The sequence below is a fragment of the Ictidomys tridecemlineatus genome, chromosome 5, assembly GCF_052094955.1.
Source record: "Ictidomys tridecemlineatus isolate mIctTri1 chromosome 5, mIctTri1.hap1, whole genome shotgun sequence".
Lineage (NCBI taxonomy): Eukaryota > Metazoa > Chordata > Mammalia > Rodentia > Sciuridae > Ictidomys > Ictidomys tridecemlineatus.
Genome location: NC_135481.1, coordinates 37,178,048 through 37,195,261, shown reverse-complemented (window position 1 = coordinate 37,195,261; position 17,214 = coordinate 37,178,048). Strand labels below are relative to the sequence as shown.

The 17,214-nt window shown below is 34.1% G+C and overlaps 1 protein-coding gene across 1 annotated transcript in view; it reads right to left on the bottom strand.

The window, feature by feature from the left end:
* The window catches only part of Ubr1 (ubiquitin protein ligase E3 component n-recognin 1), a 160,305-nt gene that overhangs the window by 88,709 nt on the left and 54,382 nt on the right, over window positions 1–17,214 (bottom strand). Inside the window, exons 10-15 of the mRNA XM_005316473.5 lie at window positions 16,801–16,889; window positions 14,526–14,624; window positions 13,222–13,379; window positions 7,747–7,846; window positions 6,992–7,120; window positions 2,712–2,892 (exon numbers count right to left, since the gene is read on the bottom strand). Coding sequence (XP_005316530.2) covers window positions 2,712–2,892; window positions 6,992–7,120; window positions 7,747–7,846; window positions 13,222–13,379; window positions 14,526–14,624; window positions 16,801–16,889 — 756 coding nt within the window. The remainder of the gene's footprint in view (window positions 1–2,711; window positions 2,893–6,991; window positions 7,121–7,746; window positions 7,847–13,221; window positions 13,380–14,525; window positions 14,625–16,800; window positions 16,890–17,214) is intronic.

Here is a 17,214-nt window from a genome sequence, read left to right as displayed (position 1 = left end):
AGCAAACTCTCAGAGTGCTATGCCCAGGAGATATCTAGAAAGGGGTCTTATTGTCTGGAACTAGTACTATGCTAGGGGTCAGCGGCCCTGGCCTAATTACATCTTAGGGTCCCTATAGGCATACAGCTGCATTGACTGGGCAACCCCAATTCCTAGCCAACTGACTTAAAAAAAAATTTTTTTAGATATATATAAATGACAGTAGAGTATATTTTGACATATCATACATACATGGAGTATAACTTCAATTCTTGTGGTTGTACATGATGTGGAGTTACACTGGTCATGTATTCATATATGAACATAGGAAAGTTATGCCCAATTCATTCCACTGTCTTTCCTATTCCCATTCCCAATCCCTTCCCTTAATTCCCCTTTATCTAATCCACAGAAGTTCTATTCTTCCTTCTCCTACTTATTGTGTTAGCATCCCCATATCAGAGAGAACATTTGTAGCTAAACTGACTTTTGACAAAAGTGCCAAAAACATATATTGGCGAAAGGACAGCCTCCTCCACAAATGGTACTAGAAAGACTGGATATTCACATGTAGAAGGTTGAAACTAGACTCCTATCTCCTAACCTGTACAAAAATCAACTCAAAATGGATCAAAGACCTTGATGTAAGACCCAAAACTTTGACATCACTAAAGAAAACATAGGGGAAACAGTTTGAAATAGTGACAAAGGCAATGATTTCCTGAATAGGACTCTTAATATCTAGGAAACAAAACTCAGAATTGACAAATGGTATAACATAATTAAAAGTTTCTGCACAGCTGGGAGTGGTAGCATAAAGCTTGTAATCACAGAAGCTTGGGAGGCTAAGGCAGGAGGATTGTGAGTTCAAAGGCAGCCTCAGCAACACAGCGATGCTCTAAGAAACTCAGCAAGACCCTGTCTCTAAATAAAATATGAAAAAGGGGTGAGGATGTAGCTCACTGGTTTAGTGTCCCTGACTTCAATTCCTGGTGCCATTAAAAAAAGAAAAAGAAAGAAAGAAACTGCTTCAGCTAAGAAAGCAGTCAACAGAATGAAAACACAACCTACACAATGGGAGAAAATTTTTGTCAGTTATTCATCTGTCAGATTAATATCCAGAATACAGAAATACTTCTATAAACCTAACAAAAAACGCAAACCAGTTAATAGGTGGGTAAATCATCTACCTTCTTCTCCAAAGAAGTATGAATGGTCAATAAATGAAAAAAATGTTCAGTATCTTTAGTCATCAAGGAAATGAAAATCAAAACTATACTGAGGGCTGGGGTTAAATCTCAGTGGTATAGTCCTTGCTTAGCATGCATGAGACTCTGGGTTTTTGATCCCCAGAACAAAAACCATCAAACAACTATATGGAAATATCATCTCACCCCAGTTTAAAAAATATGTATGTGTACATAAATACTGATGAAACTGCGAAGAAAAGGGAAACTTTATATACCGTTGGTGAGAATATAAATTAGTACATTCACTATAAAAAACAAAGGAAGGTTCCTCAAAAAATAATAAAAATATAACTATCATATGACTCAGTTGCACCACTTTTAGGTATATATCTGAAGGAAAAGAAGTCAGTATACCAAAGAGATTCCTGCATACCCATATTTACTGTGGTACTATTCATAGGAGTCAAGATATGGAATTAGCCTAGGTGTTCAGCAACAAAAGAACAGATGAAGAAAAATGCTATACACAATAGAGTATTATTAAAGTCATAAAGAAGAATGAAATCCTGTCATTTGCAGGAAGATGGATGGAACTCAAAGATATTATATTAAGCCAGACAAACAGAGACACGTATTACGTTTTTTCTCACACATGTTGAAACTAAGGGGGGAAAAGGGATTATTAGGGGCTGGGAAGAAGGGATGTTAGTGAGAGAGAGTAGAAGAGAAGAGGGTAGACATAATCAAAGCATGACATGTTCTTGTACACACTGATTAATGGATAAAGAAAATGTTGTGCTTCTATACAATAGAATATTATTTAGTCATAAAGAAGAATGAAATTATGGCATTTGCCAATAAATGGATGGAATTGGAAATTATCATGCTAAGTGAAATAAACCAACTCCAAAAAACCAAAGGCAGAATGTTCTCTCTGATATGCAAATGCTAACTCACAATAGGTGAGTGTGTGTGTGTGTGGGTTCACTAGGTTAGATAGCAGGAAATGGGGAGAATGGAGGGAAGGGTATGGGGATGGGAATGGGAAAGAAAGTAGAATGAATCAGACATAATCTTCCTATGTTCATATACGAATACATGACCAATGTAACTCTGCATCATGTACAACCACAAGAATGGGAAATTATACTTCATATATGTATGATATGTCAAAATATATTCTACTGTTATGTATAACTAAAAAGAACGACAACAACAAAAAAGTGAATACATAAGCTAGAAAAAAAATGTTAGGAGCATGTGTCAGAAACTTTACACAGATTCAGTACTTCATATTATTCAACGTATGTTTGAAAAATAAATAAATAAATGGGTGGAATATGAGCTACCAAGTTAGTCTTCAAGATTCATTCACTAACCTAGATAAAAAGTAGTCTAGGTAAATAAGCATCCTTTGAAAAATACTGTGGTAATAGTTCCTTGAAGGACAGTGACAATGAAAGCTCTTAACTGCATTATCTGGTCTGAATACATTTGTACATACTAAACACAGGGAAAAAGATATATCAAAACAATACTCACCAGCAAGAGTCCTAGAGAGTGGCAGATGTATGCTTACAAGATCCTCAGATACTCTATAGGACTTAGTTTCCAAAATATGACCACATAATTGTACTATTGTCTTGCTACTAGATATAAAACTTGTACTGCACCTCATCACAGCTTTGTGACATTCTTTATAAGCTACTAGTAAGAGTTCTTCCTAAAGAGAAAATAAAAATGCAAATATGTTCACAAGTTAGCTACTTTATCACTCATCACTCAATAATTATTTGTTATATATGATTATAAAATTATTCTATTTATTACTAGGACCCCTTACAAAGATCTGCAAATCAGTAGGAAATACAACATAAACACACTTATAATCAAAGTAAAATACAGTATAAATTAACTGCCCTAAAACAGCTTTTATAAGACAACAAACAATTGGGAAGATATACCTATTAAAGCAGCCTTTTTTTCCCCACATTTTTTATAGATACATTATAGTTGTACATAATGGTGGGATTTGTTATTACATACTTATACATGCACACACTATAAATTAAAGCAGCTTTTGAATGGGAACTGAAACACGCATAATTTAGGGTTGGGGATATAACAAGGTGGTAGAACATATGCTTAGCACACTCAAGGCTCTAAGTTCTATTCTTAACATCCTTATCACCAATAAATACTACAACAGAATATGCAGGATTTAAGTATGGGGAAAGATGAAGGGAAAGGAGCATTCTATGAAGAGATGTAAAAATAAAACAATACATTGGTGGTATAAGACCAGTAACAGTGAACACATTGTTGCAAAAAGAATTAAGGAGTGTGTTGAAGGTAACAAAGTGGAGAGGGTAAAGTTAGGAGATAAGGAAACTAACAGGAAAAATACTATAGCATTTAGGTATTAAGGATCTGGACTAGGATAAGATGGGACAGTGAAGAAGAAACAGAATGAACTCACATAAAATGAGAAAATTTTAAAATAAATTTGGGATAAGGAAGAACCAACTCTAGGTAATTGTGGTAGGAAAAGAGAAAAGTCAAAGGTCACTCAGGTCACATTCTCTCTCTCCTTTACCGCTGCGGATTGAACCCAGGTGAGCTTTACCTCTGAGATATACCCCTAGTTCTTTTTTTCATTTTGAGACAGGATCTCACTAAGTTGTTGAGGCTGGCCTCAAACTTGTGATTTTCCTGCTTCAGCCTCCTGAGTTGCTGGGATTTCACATGTGTACCACTGCATCCTACTCAAAATTTTTATTTATTTATTTTTGTGATACTGGTGATTGAGCCCAGGGACCATCTTCCACTGAGCCATGCCTAGCCCTTTTGTATTTTATTTTGAGACAGGTTCTTGCTAAATTGCCCAGTTGGTCTTGGATTGCAATCTTCCTGCCTCAGTCTCCCTAGAAGCTGGAATTACATTCATGGGCCACCATGCCTGTCTCACTGATCTGTATTTCTATCTTTATACCATACTGTCCTGACTAATGTCACTTTGTAGTAACTTGCTGAGAGTAACCTCAAACTTGTGATCATCTTGTCATAGCCTTCCAAGTCATCAGGTCTCTTTTTTAACATAGTGTTTCTCCTGTTGATTCTACCTTGAGAAAGGAACTCCATGTCCATATGAATTTGAGAAACAGACATTAGCACAGTGTTCAATTCTATTTGAGAAGTTTAAAATAACTTTAAAAGATTCTCTCATTCTGTTCAACTCCAAATTCCCCAATCTTGCATGAACCCAGAACATTTTTCTTGTCAAAACATCTGATAATGTCAAACACACAGAATACAATGACTCTGAAATTTCCTGTATGGATGATGACTGTATTAATAGTAATATCATTAATAAAATAAAGAAAGTCAAAAAGAGAAAATGCAAATTGCAAGTGGAAGAAAATGATGACAAATCAGTTTAAGATAAAATTCTCAATTTGATCAGAAGGTCAAGGGTCATATGTTTTCTTTCATATGTGGAAGCTAGAGAGGAAAAAGAAAGTGGGGGGCAGGAGGGTGTCAGAGATCTCATGAAAATAAAAGGGAGTCCAGCAGAGGAAATGGACCAGGAGGTAGGAGGTGGGGATTGGGCAGGGGGCGAGCTGGGGAGTGATAGTGGACAAATTATATTGTTATACTGTGTGCATGTATGAATATTTAACAAACCCCATCATTATGTACAACTATAATGCATTAATAAAAATGTGAAAAAAAGATATTCAGAGTTTAAAATATAAGAAATACAAATGTACGATCTAAGGAATATATGGCAAATAAAAGTGATACTATAGTTTGGGAAAAATCATTCCTATAAGAATTTAAATAAAGATCTATAAGAGAATACTGGGGGATGCCTCAGTATTCTTAGCAGGCAGAAGGAACTGGAGAAAAGCAGTTATTGACTAAAATCGGTAAATGATAATAAAATATTAGGACAGTACAGTCTTGTGAAAATCAGAAGGAAAGAAAAATTTAAAAAGACTAAGGTACTTAACTGAATACAATGATACAGATAATTCAAGGAAGATGGGACCAAGAAAAAAAATCTCTAAATTGGATTACTAAATGGATCTTTTAGGAGTTTTTTCTAAACACAATTGTAAGGCCTGAATCAGACGAATACTAGGATATAATGAGTGAAGAATGGTAAATTAGATAACTTCAGAAGGTTTGAGATATATGAATATGAACAACACACACCTTGACCCCATTTCCCAATAATTGTGCAACTATCTCATAATGGTAAGAGAATAAAAATATATGTGTTATAGTTGCTAGACAATAAGCAGAAGGAAAATACAAGTGGAGGCAAATGAGGAGGCAAACTCCAGGAAAAAGTGATATAAACTAGAACCAAGAGCCTAGGTAGATGCATTGGTTTTAGAAATGAGAGAAAAAAAGACTCAGAGACCAATAGTAAAGACACAGATAAATTTAGTCAACAAATAGATGATGATGACAATACAGAGAAAATGGAAGAGACAATGGAATTTGATTGAAATAATGTTAATTTTCTCAGAAAAGAAAAAAATGAGTCATCTTCCCCAAAGGGAATCTGAAGTAGTATTGTGTGTTTAAAGAGTTATGGGGGTGGGGATGTAGATCAGTGAGATAGTGCTTGCCTAGTTATGTGTGAGGCCCTGTCAATCCCTAGTATTGCAAAAAATCAATCAATCAATCAATAAAGGTTATGCCCTAAAATTACTGCTTAAGAAACTACATTAATATATTTTGAAATTAATTTTTTAAAAAACATTTTTAGTTGTAGTTGGACACAATATCTTTATTTTATTCATTCATTTTTATGTGGTGCTGAGGATTGAACCCAGTGCCTCATGTGTGCAAGGCAAGAGCTCTACCACTGAGCCACAACCCCAGCCCTTGAAATTAATTTTATGAATGGTTTAACACATGTAACAAAGCTCTTAATTGAATAAAATATTCACCTCTCTCCATTCTTGAAATATTTAAAAGTCTATGTGGGGGCTGGGGATGTGGCTCAAGCGGTAGTGCGCTCGCCTGGCGTGTGTGTGAGCCGGGTTCGATCCTCAGCACCACATACAAACAAAGATGCTGTGTCCGCCGAAAACTAAAAGATAAATATTAAAAAATTCTCTCTCTCAAAAAAAAAATTTTTTTAAAAAAAGTCTATTATTATCACTAATAATAAATAAATAAATAAATAAGTGTGAAATAAAGATATACATTATTAACCCCTGCAATTCTCCAAAATAAGCAAAACCACCTAGGATACATTTTCTAATCAAGCGTAAAAAACTGAATTTTCCTCCCAAATTTAATAAGACAAATTTAAATATCTAAGAGATTTATTATTTATTAAATAACAAAAATTTACATCAAGGAAGCTACAACATAAATCTATACTATTAAGAACTACTAGAATATTATGCTAAGTGAAGTAAGCTAATCCCAAAAACCCAAAGGCCAAGTGTTTTCTCTGATATGTGGATGCTGGTTCATAATGGGGGTGCACGGGAGGAATGTAGAAACTTTAGATAGGGCAAAGGAGAGGAAGGGGAAGGGAGAAGGCACAGGGTAGGAAAGATAGTATTATGAGATGATCATCATTACCCTAAGTACACGTACGAAGACAGAAATGGTGAGACTCTACTGTGTGTACAGCCAGAGACACAAAAAAACTGTGCTCTGTATGTATACTATGAATTGACATGCATTCTGCTGTCATGTATAAGAAATAGAATAAATAAATAATTTTTTTTAAAAAAAGAATTAATTATTAGAGTACTTAAAAGACACCAATCTTACTAACAAATCTTACTTACATCACAAGCACACCACTCTTGGAACATGAGTAAAATATTCTTCAATTGCATCTGTATAGCAATGGCAGCCTCCCAATCAGGATCTACTTCAATATGTTGCCCAACCTGTCTTCTGATTTCTTCCATTCCCTGTAAGAAGGTTAGTCAACATATAACCCTTTTTCTTTGCTCTTCTACTGGCAAAATATAAAATTGTTGGGATTCGTGTACATATATGCTGAAGTATTTTCACATGGTTGTTATACTAGGTCAGAATACATCAAATCAAATCCCAGCTCTCACAGGTGCAGCTCAGAAGTATAACATTTGAGTGCAAATACTAGCTCTGTCTGGGATTTATTTTTGGGAATCCTAAGCAAATTATTATTAACCCGTTAATTCCTTATATACAAATTGAGAATAATAATAGCAACTACTTCATAGGATGGCTATAAGGCTCAAAAGAGATAATGCATGTAAAGTGCTTCTTATACATTTATCATATGGTAAACACTCAATAAACATTAATAATAGTAGCTGTAGTAAACAAAACTTATTATTAAGGTGTATAATAACTAAGTTACTAAGATATATAGAAAGATCTGTTAAAGTGAATCAGTGTTTAAATTTTATACTAGTTTGCTATAAAATTTTTCTCTCATATAAAAAGACAACAGTTTACTAAAGGAGAAGGAGAAGATGAAAAAGAAGAAGACAATTGAGATTATATTTTTTAAAATAAATTTCTCTTATGGTGTACAGAAGAAGTATCATACCTGCATACAGGTAAGAATTTTCAAAAAAGATCGAAAACCTTCAAGGAACTGCATTCTTAATCTTTCCGTCCATATCGTAGGCTTGCTGATCAGGATATATCTATATCATTTCAAAAGAGAAAGAAATATTTCACTTCTCTATTTTGAAGTAATTTTAAGGTTTTCAGGATTACAGATAACGTTGACTTCTCAAAATTATGCATTCTAGGGCTGGGATTGTGGCTCAGTGGCAGAGCGCTCGCGTAGCATGGGCAGGACCCGAGTTCAATCCACAGCACCACATAAAAATAAAGGCATTGTGTTGTGTCCATCTACACCTAAAAAATGAATATAAAAAATTATGCATTCTAATTTCTTACAATAATTAGAAGCTCTAAGCAGAGATAGAATAATCTGTTTATTTTATATATAGTCAGTGAAATGTGGGAATGCCCTACAAGAGGCAGATATTAAAGCTAGGCCTGACTTCTCCATACATCATGCCCTCCGAGGTTAGCCTGATTAAGTGGGCCTCAGACCAACCTAGCTTACCACAGCCAACTCTGGACAAATGACAAACAGTATAGATTTCCTAGGATTCTTCATACCCATCATCCAAAGGGCCAGTAAAAAAAACTTCTAAGCTTAGAAAATTTGGAAAAGATTTCCTATCTATAGGTTTTGAGAACTCAGAACCAGGAAGAAGGATCTAAGCACCTATGCCACCATGGTTTGCACATCAGAATCTACTAGTTTCAAAAAATAAACAGCAGGGCATGTTGAGTAACAATAATATAAAAAACAAAATATATAACCGACGTGATTCTGCAATCTGCATTTGGGGTAAAATTGGGAGTTCATAACCCACTTCAATCTAATGTATGAAATATGATATGTCAAGAGCTTTGTAATGTTGTGAACAACCAATAAAAAAAAATAATAAAATAGAAATGGAAAAAAAAAAACAAAAAACAAAATATAATCCCAGCGGATAAGGCAGCTGAGGCAGGAGGACTGCAAATTCAAGGTCAGCCTCAGCAAGTAAGTGAGGCCCTAAGCAACTTAGCGAGACCCTGTCTCAAAATTAAAAAACAAAAAATGGGCTGGGGGTTCAGTGGTTTATCACCCCTGGGTTCAATGCCCAGTACCAAAAAATAAATGAATAAATAAACATATTTTAGCCTACAGATTACAAGATCACTATTTCTTTTGGTTAAAATTGGTTTCATATCAAATAAGAATGATGTTTATTACCAAATGACTTCTCAGGAAGCAATCATTAACAATTATTAAAAATTATTTTGTACTCAATCAAAATACATTTTTGTTATATATACCAAGTACTGTAAATATAAACATGAGCAAGACACATCCTGCCCTTAAAGTTCAAAGTAGTGAGGAAAACACATATAGTGCACTGTAATCTAAACATAAATGCTAAAAAAAAAAAAGGTACAAAGGAAGTAATATAGGAACATAAAACACAAGACAACAGATGTAGAAACTATAAAACCAGGATTGTGGATTAATTTTTGCCATTCTTTGGATATTCATTAATATGATGACTATGCATTAAAAATAATCATCAGGACCTTATCAAAGAAATAACTGAAATTTGCTAATTACCATCTAAATCTTTCTTTTAAAATAAAGGTAAAAAGGACTGAAGCTTAAAATCTGTCACAATAAACAATTGTCATCAAGGTCTTGTTGTTTTTTATATTATTGTAACTCAATATGTAGTCCATAAAAGAGCAACAATCATTACTGGGGTACTTTTTAGAAATGCAAGCTCTTATGCTCTAATCAGACCTACTAAATAAAGGATCTGCATTTTAACAAGGTCCTTAAGATAATCAGTACTCATTAAAATTCAAGAAGCACTGATCTAGAGTAGAGGAAAATTTACATTTGTAGTTTCTCACATAATTCATACCTGACCTCTGTAGTTTACCTACCAAGTAAAGATGCCAAAGCAGGAAGAAGGGGAAGGGGAAGAGGAAGGGGAAGGGGAAGGGGAAGGGGAGGGGGAAGAGGAAGGGGAAGAAAAGCCAAGCCAAGCCAAGCCAGTATATAAAAATAGGTGGCAAAAGCAATGGGAAAGAGGGTAAAAGATTGGGAGAATAATGGAATAATCTGGTTTGAGAGCTTGTTACACTTTTGAGAAATGGAACAAAGGAATAGGTTACAGTAATAAAAGTGTAAAGATTCCCTAGTAAAACCAAGGTTCAATGACTTCTCTTTTCTAAGTTTCGTTTCCATAGTGCATTAGCAACTGAGAAACCAAATAACCCATTAGATTCTGTCCATAAAGTGACTAAATTAACAGAGGCATATTAACTAAAATGAGAGAAGTAGTAATCCCTCCCTTTTATGCTTTTCTAGACAGACCTCAGTTGGAGTACTATGTTCTTTTTTGGGGGCATATAAATGGTATATATTCAACTGGAACAGGTTAGAAGATATGGACAAACAATTTAGAAGAAAATCTAAATACCATGAAATAGGAACAATTAAAAAAAAATTTACAACTTAACCTAGAAAAAATTTGGCAGACATGAGTGCTGTCTTTAAATATTTAAAGTTAAACAAGAACTGATTTTGTTCTAAGTGGAAAAAGGATCAAAGTATGCTATATGTGTGTGTGAATATGTGACAAAGAAATCCATTATTTTGTATAATTAATATGTACTATTGTAATAAAAGAAGAAATTCTGGAAAAACAAATAAATGGACTAAGGGAAAACTAGAACCAGACAATGAAAGCTACAAAAAGACAGAATTCAATGGACAATAAGCTGTCTAAAAGGTGAAAGGTGCTATCCAAAATTGGAATGCACTATTTTGAGAGAATGAAAATTTCCTGAGGCAGAATAAACAGAATATCTATTAGTACCAACAAATGTATATCATGGTAAGGCATAATCAGATAAGTAGAGTATATGGCTAGACTGTGGAAAACTATAAATTCTGGAAAAATTTAGACTTTATTCTGAAAACTAAATTAAGTGTTTGTGGATTAAACTGGTTTAAAAGATTTCGGAAAGAAGTAGAAAATAAAAACATACATAGAATAAGACATGGCTACAAAATTTCTACAAAATGGGATTCAATAATTATTTGCTAAACAAAGGATATTACTCACTGGTGTTTTAAGCCAGATTTCAGAATAGGTATGGTCGGGGATTTTTTATGTATCCTCTGAGGCTACGTATTATAGTGAAATGAATAGGAGTTTTACAGATAAATAGTCGTTAAGCCCAAATTCCAGTTCTGCCACTTACTAGTTTCATGAATTAGGAAAATAAATAACTATGATCTTCAAATCAAGATTACCTTACCTGCTTTATAAAAAATGTTACATTAAAATAAGGTAAAATAGGCAAAGCTCTTTAGCACATAGGAGTTTCAAATAAATTTTACAGGATCCTTATAAGAATGAATTACACAGTTATCTGTTGACTAGGTACTCAAAATATGTTTGTTCTCTCTAAACACAGTTATGAGACTTTTTCATGGTAGTCAGAGTCACAGGACCAAGTCCCATTCCCGCCTCCCCAGTAAAGCAGACCAAGGTTATTCATTGACTTCATGAAGATAACTTTTAAGTTCAGCCATCAGTTTTAGTTTATATGCTTTGCATAATATATGTTTTGCATAATTTGGCTATGAAACAAATTTGAATCACAACGTTCATATGCTGATTCACTACTAAATTCATCTACCAATGTGTGCAAACTTAATAATTTTAAAGAAAAGTTTATATGCCATAATTGTGTTTTGAAATTGAGGAATGTTAAAAAGTTTTGAAGAATTTCCTTCAGTAATATCAAAGATGTACTTCAAAGTTACAGAAATCTGTATTTTGTTCTTTGTTTTATATTTTTGTTTTTGTTTTGCAATGCTGGGGATGGAAACTAGGGCCTTGTGCATGCTAGGCAAGTGCTCTACACAGAGGTAAACTCCCAAGGCTTATTTTTAAAATAGACTAAATTATTTTGAAGTTGAATTAGACCTTTTTTCCTATCCCTCTATACCCTGAATGGTCACTAGAGGTAGAAAAAATTGGAATTCTTTCCTCCTTGGGACTAGAAATAAATAATCATATATGCCTTGGAGCTCTTTTTTTTTTTTTTTTAATTTGCCAATTTTATTTTATTATTATTTTCTGTAGTTCTGGAGATTGAACCCAGGGCCTCAAACGAGGAAGCACTTTACCACTGAGCTATAACCCCAACATGGAGTTTTGTTTTTTTTTAATGGCAAATTAAATAAAATATATTTTGTTCTAATCTAGTCTTCTTTTCTTTTTGGCAGTACTGGAGATGAAACCCAGGGGAGCTTTACAACAGGGCTATATCCCCAGTCTTTTCATATTGAGAGAAGGTCTCACTAAATTGCCCAGGCTAGCCTAGAATTTGTGATCCTATTGCTTCAGGCTCCCAAGTCACTGGGATTATAGGCAAGTGCCACTATGCCTAGCTTTCTAATGTATGTGTGTATGTGTGTGTGTGTGTGTGTGTGTGTGTGTGTGTGTGTGTATGTATGTATGAAAAGGAGAGTTAAAAAGTCAATAGATCCTTAGCAATATGAGGCTGTACAAAGAGACTATACAAGTGGGCCAGAACCACAAAATATGTGAATGGAAGTAAGTGAAAGATGTGGTAATTACAATGGAGATTCATTTGGTGACCTCAGGAGATGCCAAGTACCTGTGGCAGGAGATTTTTAATACCTTATTTACCTGATTTTAAACTCAAAAAGAAGGCTTTGGGCTGGGGTTGTGGCCCAGTGGTAGAGTGCTTGCATAGCACATGTGAGGCACTGGATTCGATGCCCAGCACCATTTTTTATAAAAAATACTAAATAAAGGTATTGTGTCCATCTACAACTTTATATATATATATAGGCTTTACTGGTTTACTAGAGCTATGAATTTAGTTCAGTGGTAGAGCTCTTGACTAACAAATATGAGGTCCTGAGTTTAATCCCTAGCACTAAGGGGGTGGGGGGAGCCTGCACTGAAGACATTTACAGACATCCCTTGGTATTAGTGGGGGATTAGCTCCAGTCCCCAACACAGTATATATAAAATGGCACAGTATTTGCACAGAACTTATCTATACATATCTACATTCTCCCATATACTTTAAATCATCTCTAGATTATCTAATATCGAATACAATGTAAATGTGTTGCAAATACTTGTTATACTGTACTGTTTAAAGAATAAGAACAAGAAAAAAGTGTACATATTTAGTACAGGCTCTTATGTTTTGAGTATTTTCTATTTGAGAGTAGTTGAATAAAGAGATGTGGAACCCATGGATAAGGTGGGCCAACTGTATTAACATGAAGCAGTAAGAGTCCTTTGAACTTGCCATCATTATAAAGACAATCCTGGATAATCAGAAGGATCAAAGATTTACTTATAAGACAGAGTAAATAAGCACACTGTGTTTAACAGGTGCCCTCACCTTTTGACTCACAACTTACTTTAGGTCACATATTACTGCATATACTCTTCCCAATTTGTCCTGGCTATAACCCTGGAAGTTGAATTTATTGTTCCTGTCCAAGTACTCAGGTAAAACTTCTAGCAGAGTTTCAGTAATGACAGAGATAACATTCTGTTCTTCAATAAGATGTCGAGCCTGCAGAATATTTCAAGAAATTGTCTTTAGAATGAAGTCATTGTAGCATGGACTTAATTTATTCATTAACTTGGTTTGGTCAGTAATTTAAAAAAAAAAATGTTTACGAAGCATTAACCACAGTCCTTAGTTTTACAGAATAGCAACTAATGAAAAGTTAGTTAAACTTAAGAATCCTTGCTAGGAATGGTGGTACACGGCTGTAATCCCATCAATTTGGGAGACTTGAGACAGGAGGACTGCAAGTTCAAGGCCAGTCTTTCAACTTAGCAAAACTTTCTCCAAATAAAATAAAAGGGGCTGGGGATGCAGCTCAGTGGTAGAGTGCCCCTGTAGTCAATCACCAGTACTAGGAAGAAAAAAAAGTAAAAATTCCCTAATCTCCTACTCCTCAATAACTAGAAAACACTGGCTTGCACACTCCCAGCCTTTAAACAGGTTATCTAATAGTTCATCTTCAGTAATCACATAACGGGAAAACCATAACAAAAATCTTTCATGACTTCTACTCTAGAATATCTACTCTAGAATATCCTCTCCTCATTCCCAGTTTAATTTCTTTTTCCTATACTTTTCTCTGGCTCTTTGAAAAGAGAAAGAAGCAAGAATTAATCAAACTACCCAGAAGAAACAGGAAAAGTAGTAGCACAAAAAGGAAGCAGAATCATCCATTGTCTTCCAGAACTATGTAGCATTATCTTACACATATGTGTGACAGGCACACTCTCTCCCTTCTTAGTTTTACATTATTCCATAAGGTAAACTAAAGAATAAATGAAGAATAAAAACAGAGTAAAATATAAAAAAACTTAAAAAAAGAAAAGGAAAGTTTTGGTATTGAAATAGCAGTCTCCTAAGTTGCTCTAGAAAGTGAGAAAGTGAGAAATAAGTTGTGGATGTTATCCACAGAGATCAGAACATTTGGATGAGAGTAATGCCCAGTTACTTGGTTCTTGGGTACCATTAAATATACAAATGAATAACACTGAAATAGTAGTCAATTTTCCAAATGGAATTAGCCCACTAAATATCATTATGATATTTAGTTCAATATTAAGTGAAATTCTTAAAACAAAACAAGCTTTATCAGAAATCCTGCAAAAAAGTATGTACACACAGACACACACACAAATAACTGATACATACCAGAGTAGGAACAGTAAACATCTGAACTGAGAGTGCAGTTACAGAGATACTCCTGTCATGATCATCACTAATATATTCTTTCTGCAGTTGTTTATAATACTGAAAAATATAAATGGAGAATCAATTCAAAGTTACTAATAAAAAACGTTAAAATCTCAATTTAAAAAAGGTTTTAAAATTTAAATCTCAAATTAATAAGTGCTGCAAGAATGTCTCTATCCAGAAGATGACAAATATACTTCCTACTTATTGAGGCAAGATATGGCATGGTCAAGAAAAATATACTAGAAAATAACAAAAGACTAAATATTAATTCAGTTACCCAAACTACTAGTAGAGTTAGAAGAACTGCTAAAATAAAAACAAAACAAAAAGCACAGATGAAAATGATGGAGGAGAGCAATAAATTGTGATGTTTATCCTTTCTCCAAGCAGAATCTGGGGCAATCTTTTTTTTTTTTTTAATATATATTTTATTTTGGGACAAGGTCTTGCTTAAGTTGCTTAGGACCTCTCTAAGTTGCTATGGTTAGCTTTGAACTTGTGTTCCTCCTGCCTCAGCCTCCAAAGCAGCTGGGATTACAGGCATGTGCCACCATGTCCGGATGGAGCAATCTTGAATACTTTTTACTCCAATGGTATAGGACAGGGGATACATTCAAAGTATTTAACAACTGATATGATCCAGAAAACCAACAAATTAGATTCAACCTAGCCTTAAATGGAATGCATGACAACTTTTAAACTTTTTATCCTTATACAAATGAACTGTAAATCAACCCTGACATATTAGAACAAATAACAGACATAGCTGTATATTGAGCATCTAGTATGTCTAAGCACAGAATTGGTTACCAAACTTAAGATATTTAATTTTACCTCCCAGAATTCCCACAGAATTTAAGAGATTAAATGCTGTACCAACAATATATCATCTAAATTGACAGATTATCTTTTATATAGGAAAATAAAATTTCAGCTAGGGATGTAGCTCAGTAGAACAGTCCTTGTCTAGCATGCATGAGGCCTTGGGTTCAATCCCCAGGAAAGAAAGAATGAAAAAAAGAAAGAAAATAAATTTCATTTCCAGATCACACATACAGTCCAACATTCTATCTCTAAAGAGTTTTATAAGTACAGTTTTTCCATCTTCAGTTACCATTGCTTCCCAAGATTAACACATGCATCAAATGTTACAATATGCTTATAAAATCCATATAACACAGGTATCTCATCTCATTATTATTTGCCTAATAACAATTATTTTCCTCTCTGCTTCCAATTCCATTCTGGGTCCTATCTCTGCCATATCCTAAGCTTTACAGAACTGTCTGCAACTTAAAATCAGAAGACATCAACAAATATTTATTGTGTATTTTTGTATAAGGCAAAGTAGAAAATTCAAAGTCCCTGCTCTGTGTAACCCTGCAATCTAACTTGCAAGGTAGACAAAAATATATAACAATATAAGGGATATATATAACATGTTGGGTATAGTAGTGTACACCTGTAATCCCAGCAGCTCTGGAGGCTGAGGCAGGAGGATCACGTGTTCAAAGCCAGCCTAGCAACAGCCAATAAGTAACTCAGTAAAACCTTGTCTCTAAATAAAATACAACAAAGGGCTGGGGATGTGGTTCAGTGGTTGAGTTCCCCTGAGTTCAATTCCTGGCATCACCAACCACCCCAAAAAAGGATATATATCAAGCAACTTAAAAAGCTCTAAGTTTTAAGTTTGTTTTAGCCTCAGGTAAGGATAACTTTTGCCATTTAATTTCTGCCGCCTTTAATATGCATATCTTTCCTGCCATTTCCTTCAATTAATTACTGCTACGCTTGTTACAAATTTTACTAATAGCAACTAAATGACCAAAAAGAACAAATGTGTGGGACTGGGGTTGTGGTTCAGTGGTAGAGCACTCGCCTAGCATGTGCAAGGTCCTTGGTTCGATCTTCAGCACCATATAAAAATAAATAAACAAAATAGCGGTATTGTGTACAACTACAACTAAAAAAAACACAAATGTGTGAATGTGATAACTGCCCTTTGCTTGGCTCTTTCGTCATTTTCCAAACCTATCTCCTGTTCTATTGTTTCTATACTACCAAGTGCCATCTGTAAAAATATTTATTTAACATAAAATATTAAACTTTTGACAAAGAAATTAATCAAAAAATTCAATTCTTTTGAAACATAATTATTCCTTTGCTTCTCTTAGTCATTTATAAAACTTCTACTTCTGTTTATTGATTTCTATATATAAAAAGCAATTACCTTCACAAATTCCATTGCAAAGAGTTTTTTGTAGTCCATCTCCATAAAAAAACTGCTGAAGATCAATTCATGAAGGATCTTACGGGCACCTATAGATCATTTGGAGTCAGGAGATAAGAGGATACCAGCAAAATGAAAACAAATTATTCCAGCCATTAGAAGTGGGAAAATATTACAAAAATATTTCACGTTAATAGCCTTTAAGGACAATTATAAATAGCATTTATTGAAGTGGTACTAATATAGTAAAATTTAAAATACAACCATATACTGCATTTTCGTTTTCTGCACTTCTTCTACCACCTCATCTTACTTTATCCTTTCAATTTTTTCATTCATTTTCACTGTTTCACTCATAACTACTCTTACTTTGTACTTTTCTTTCACCTTACCCTTTCTCTCATCCTTTACTTT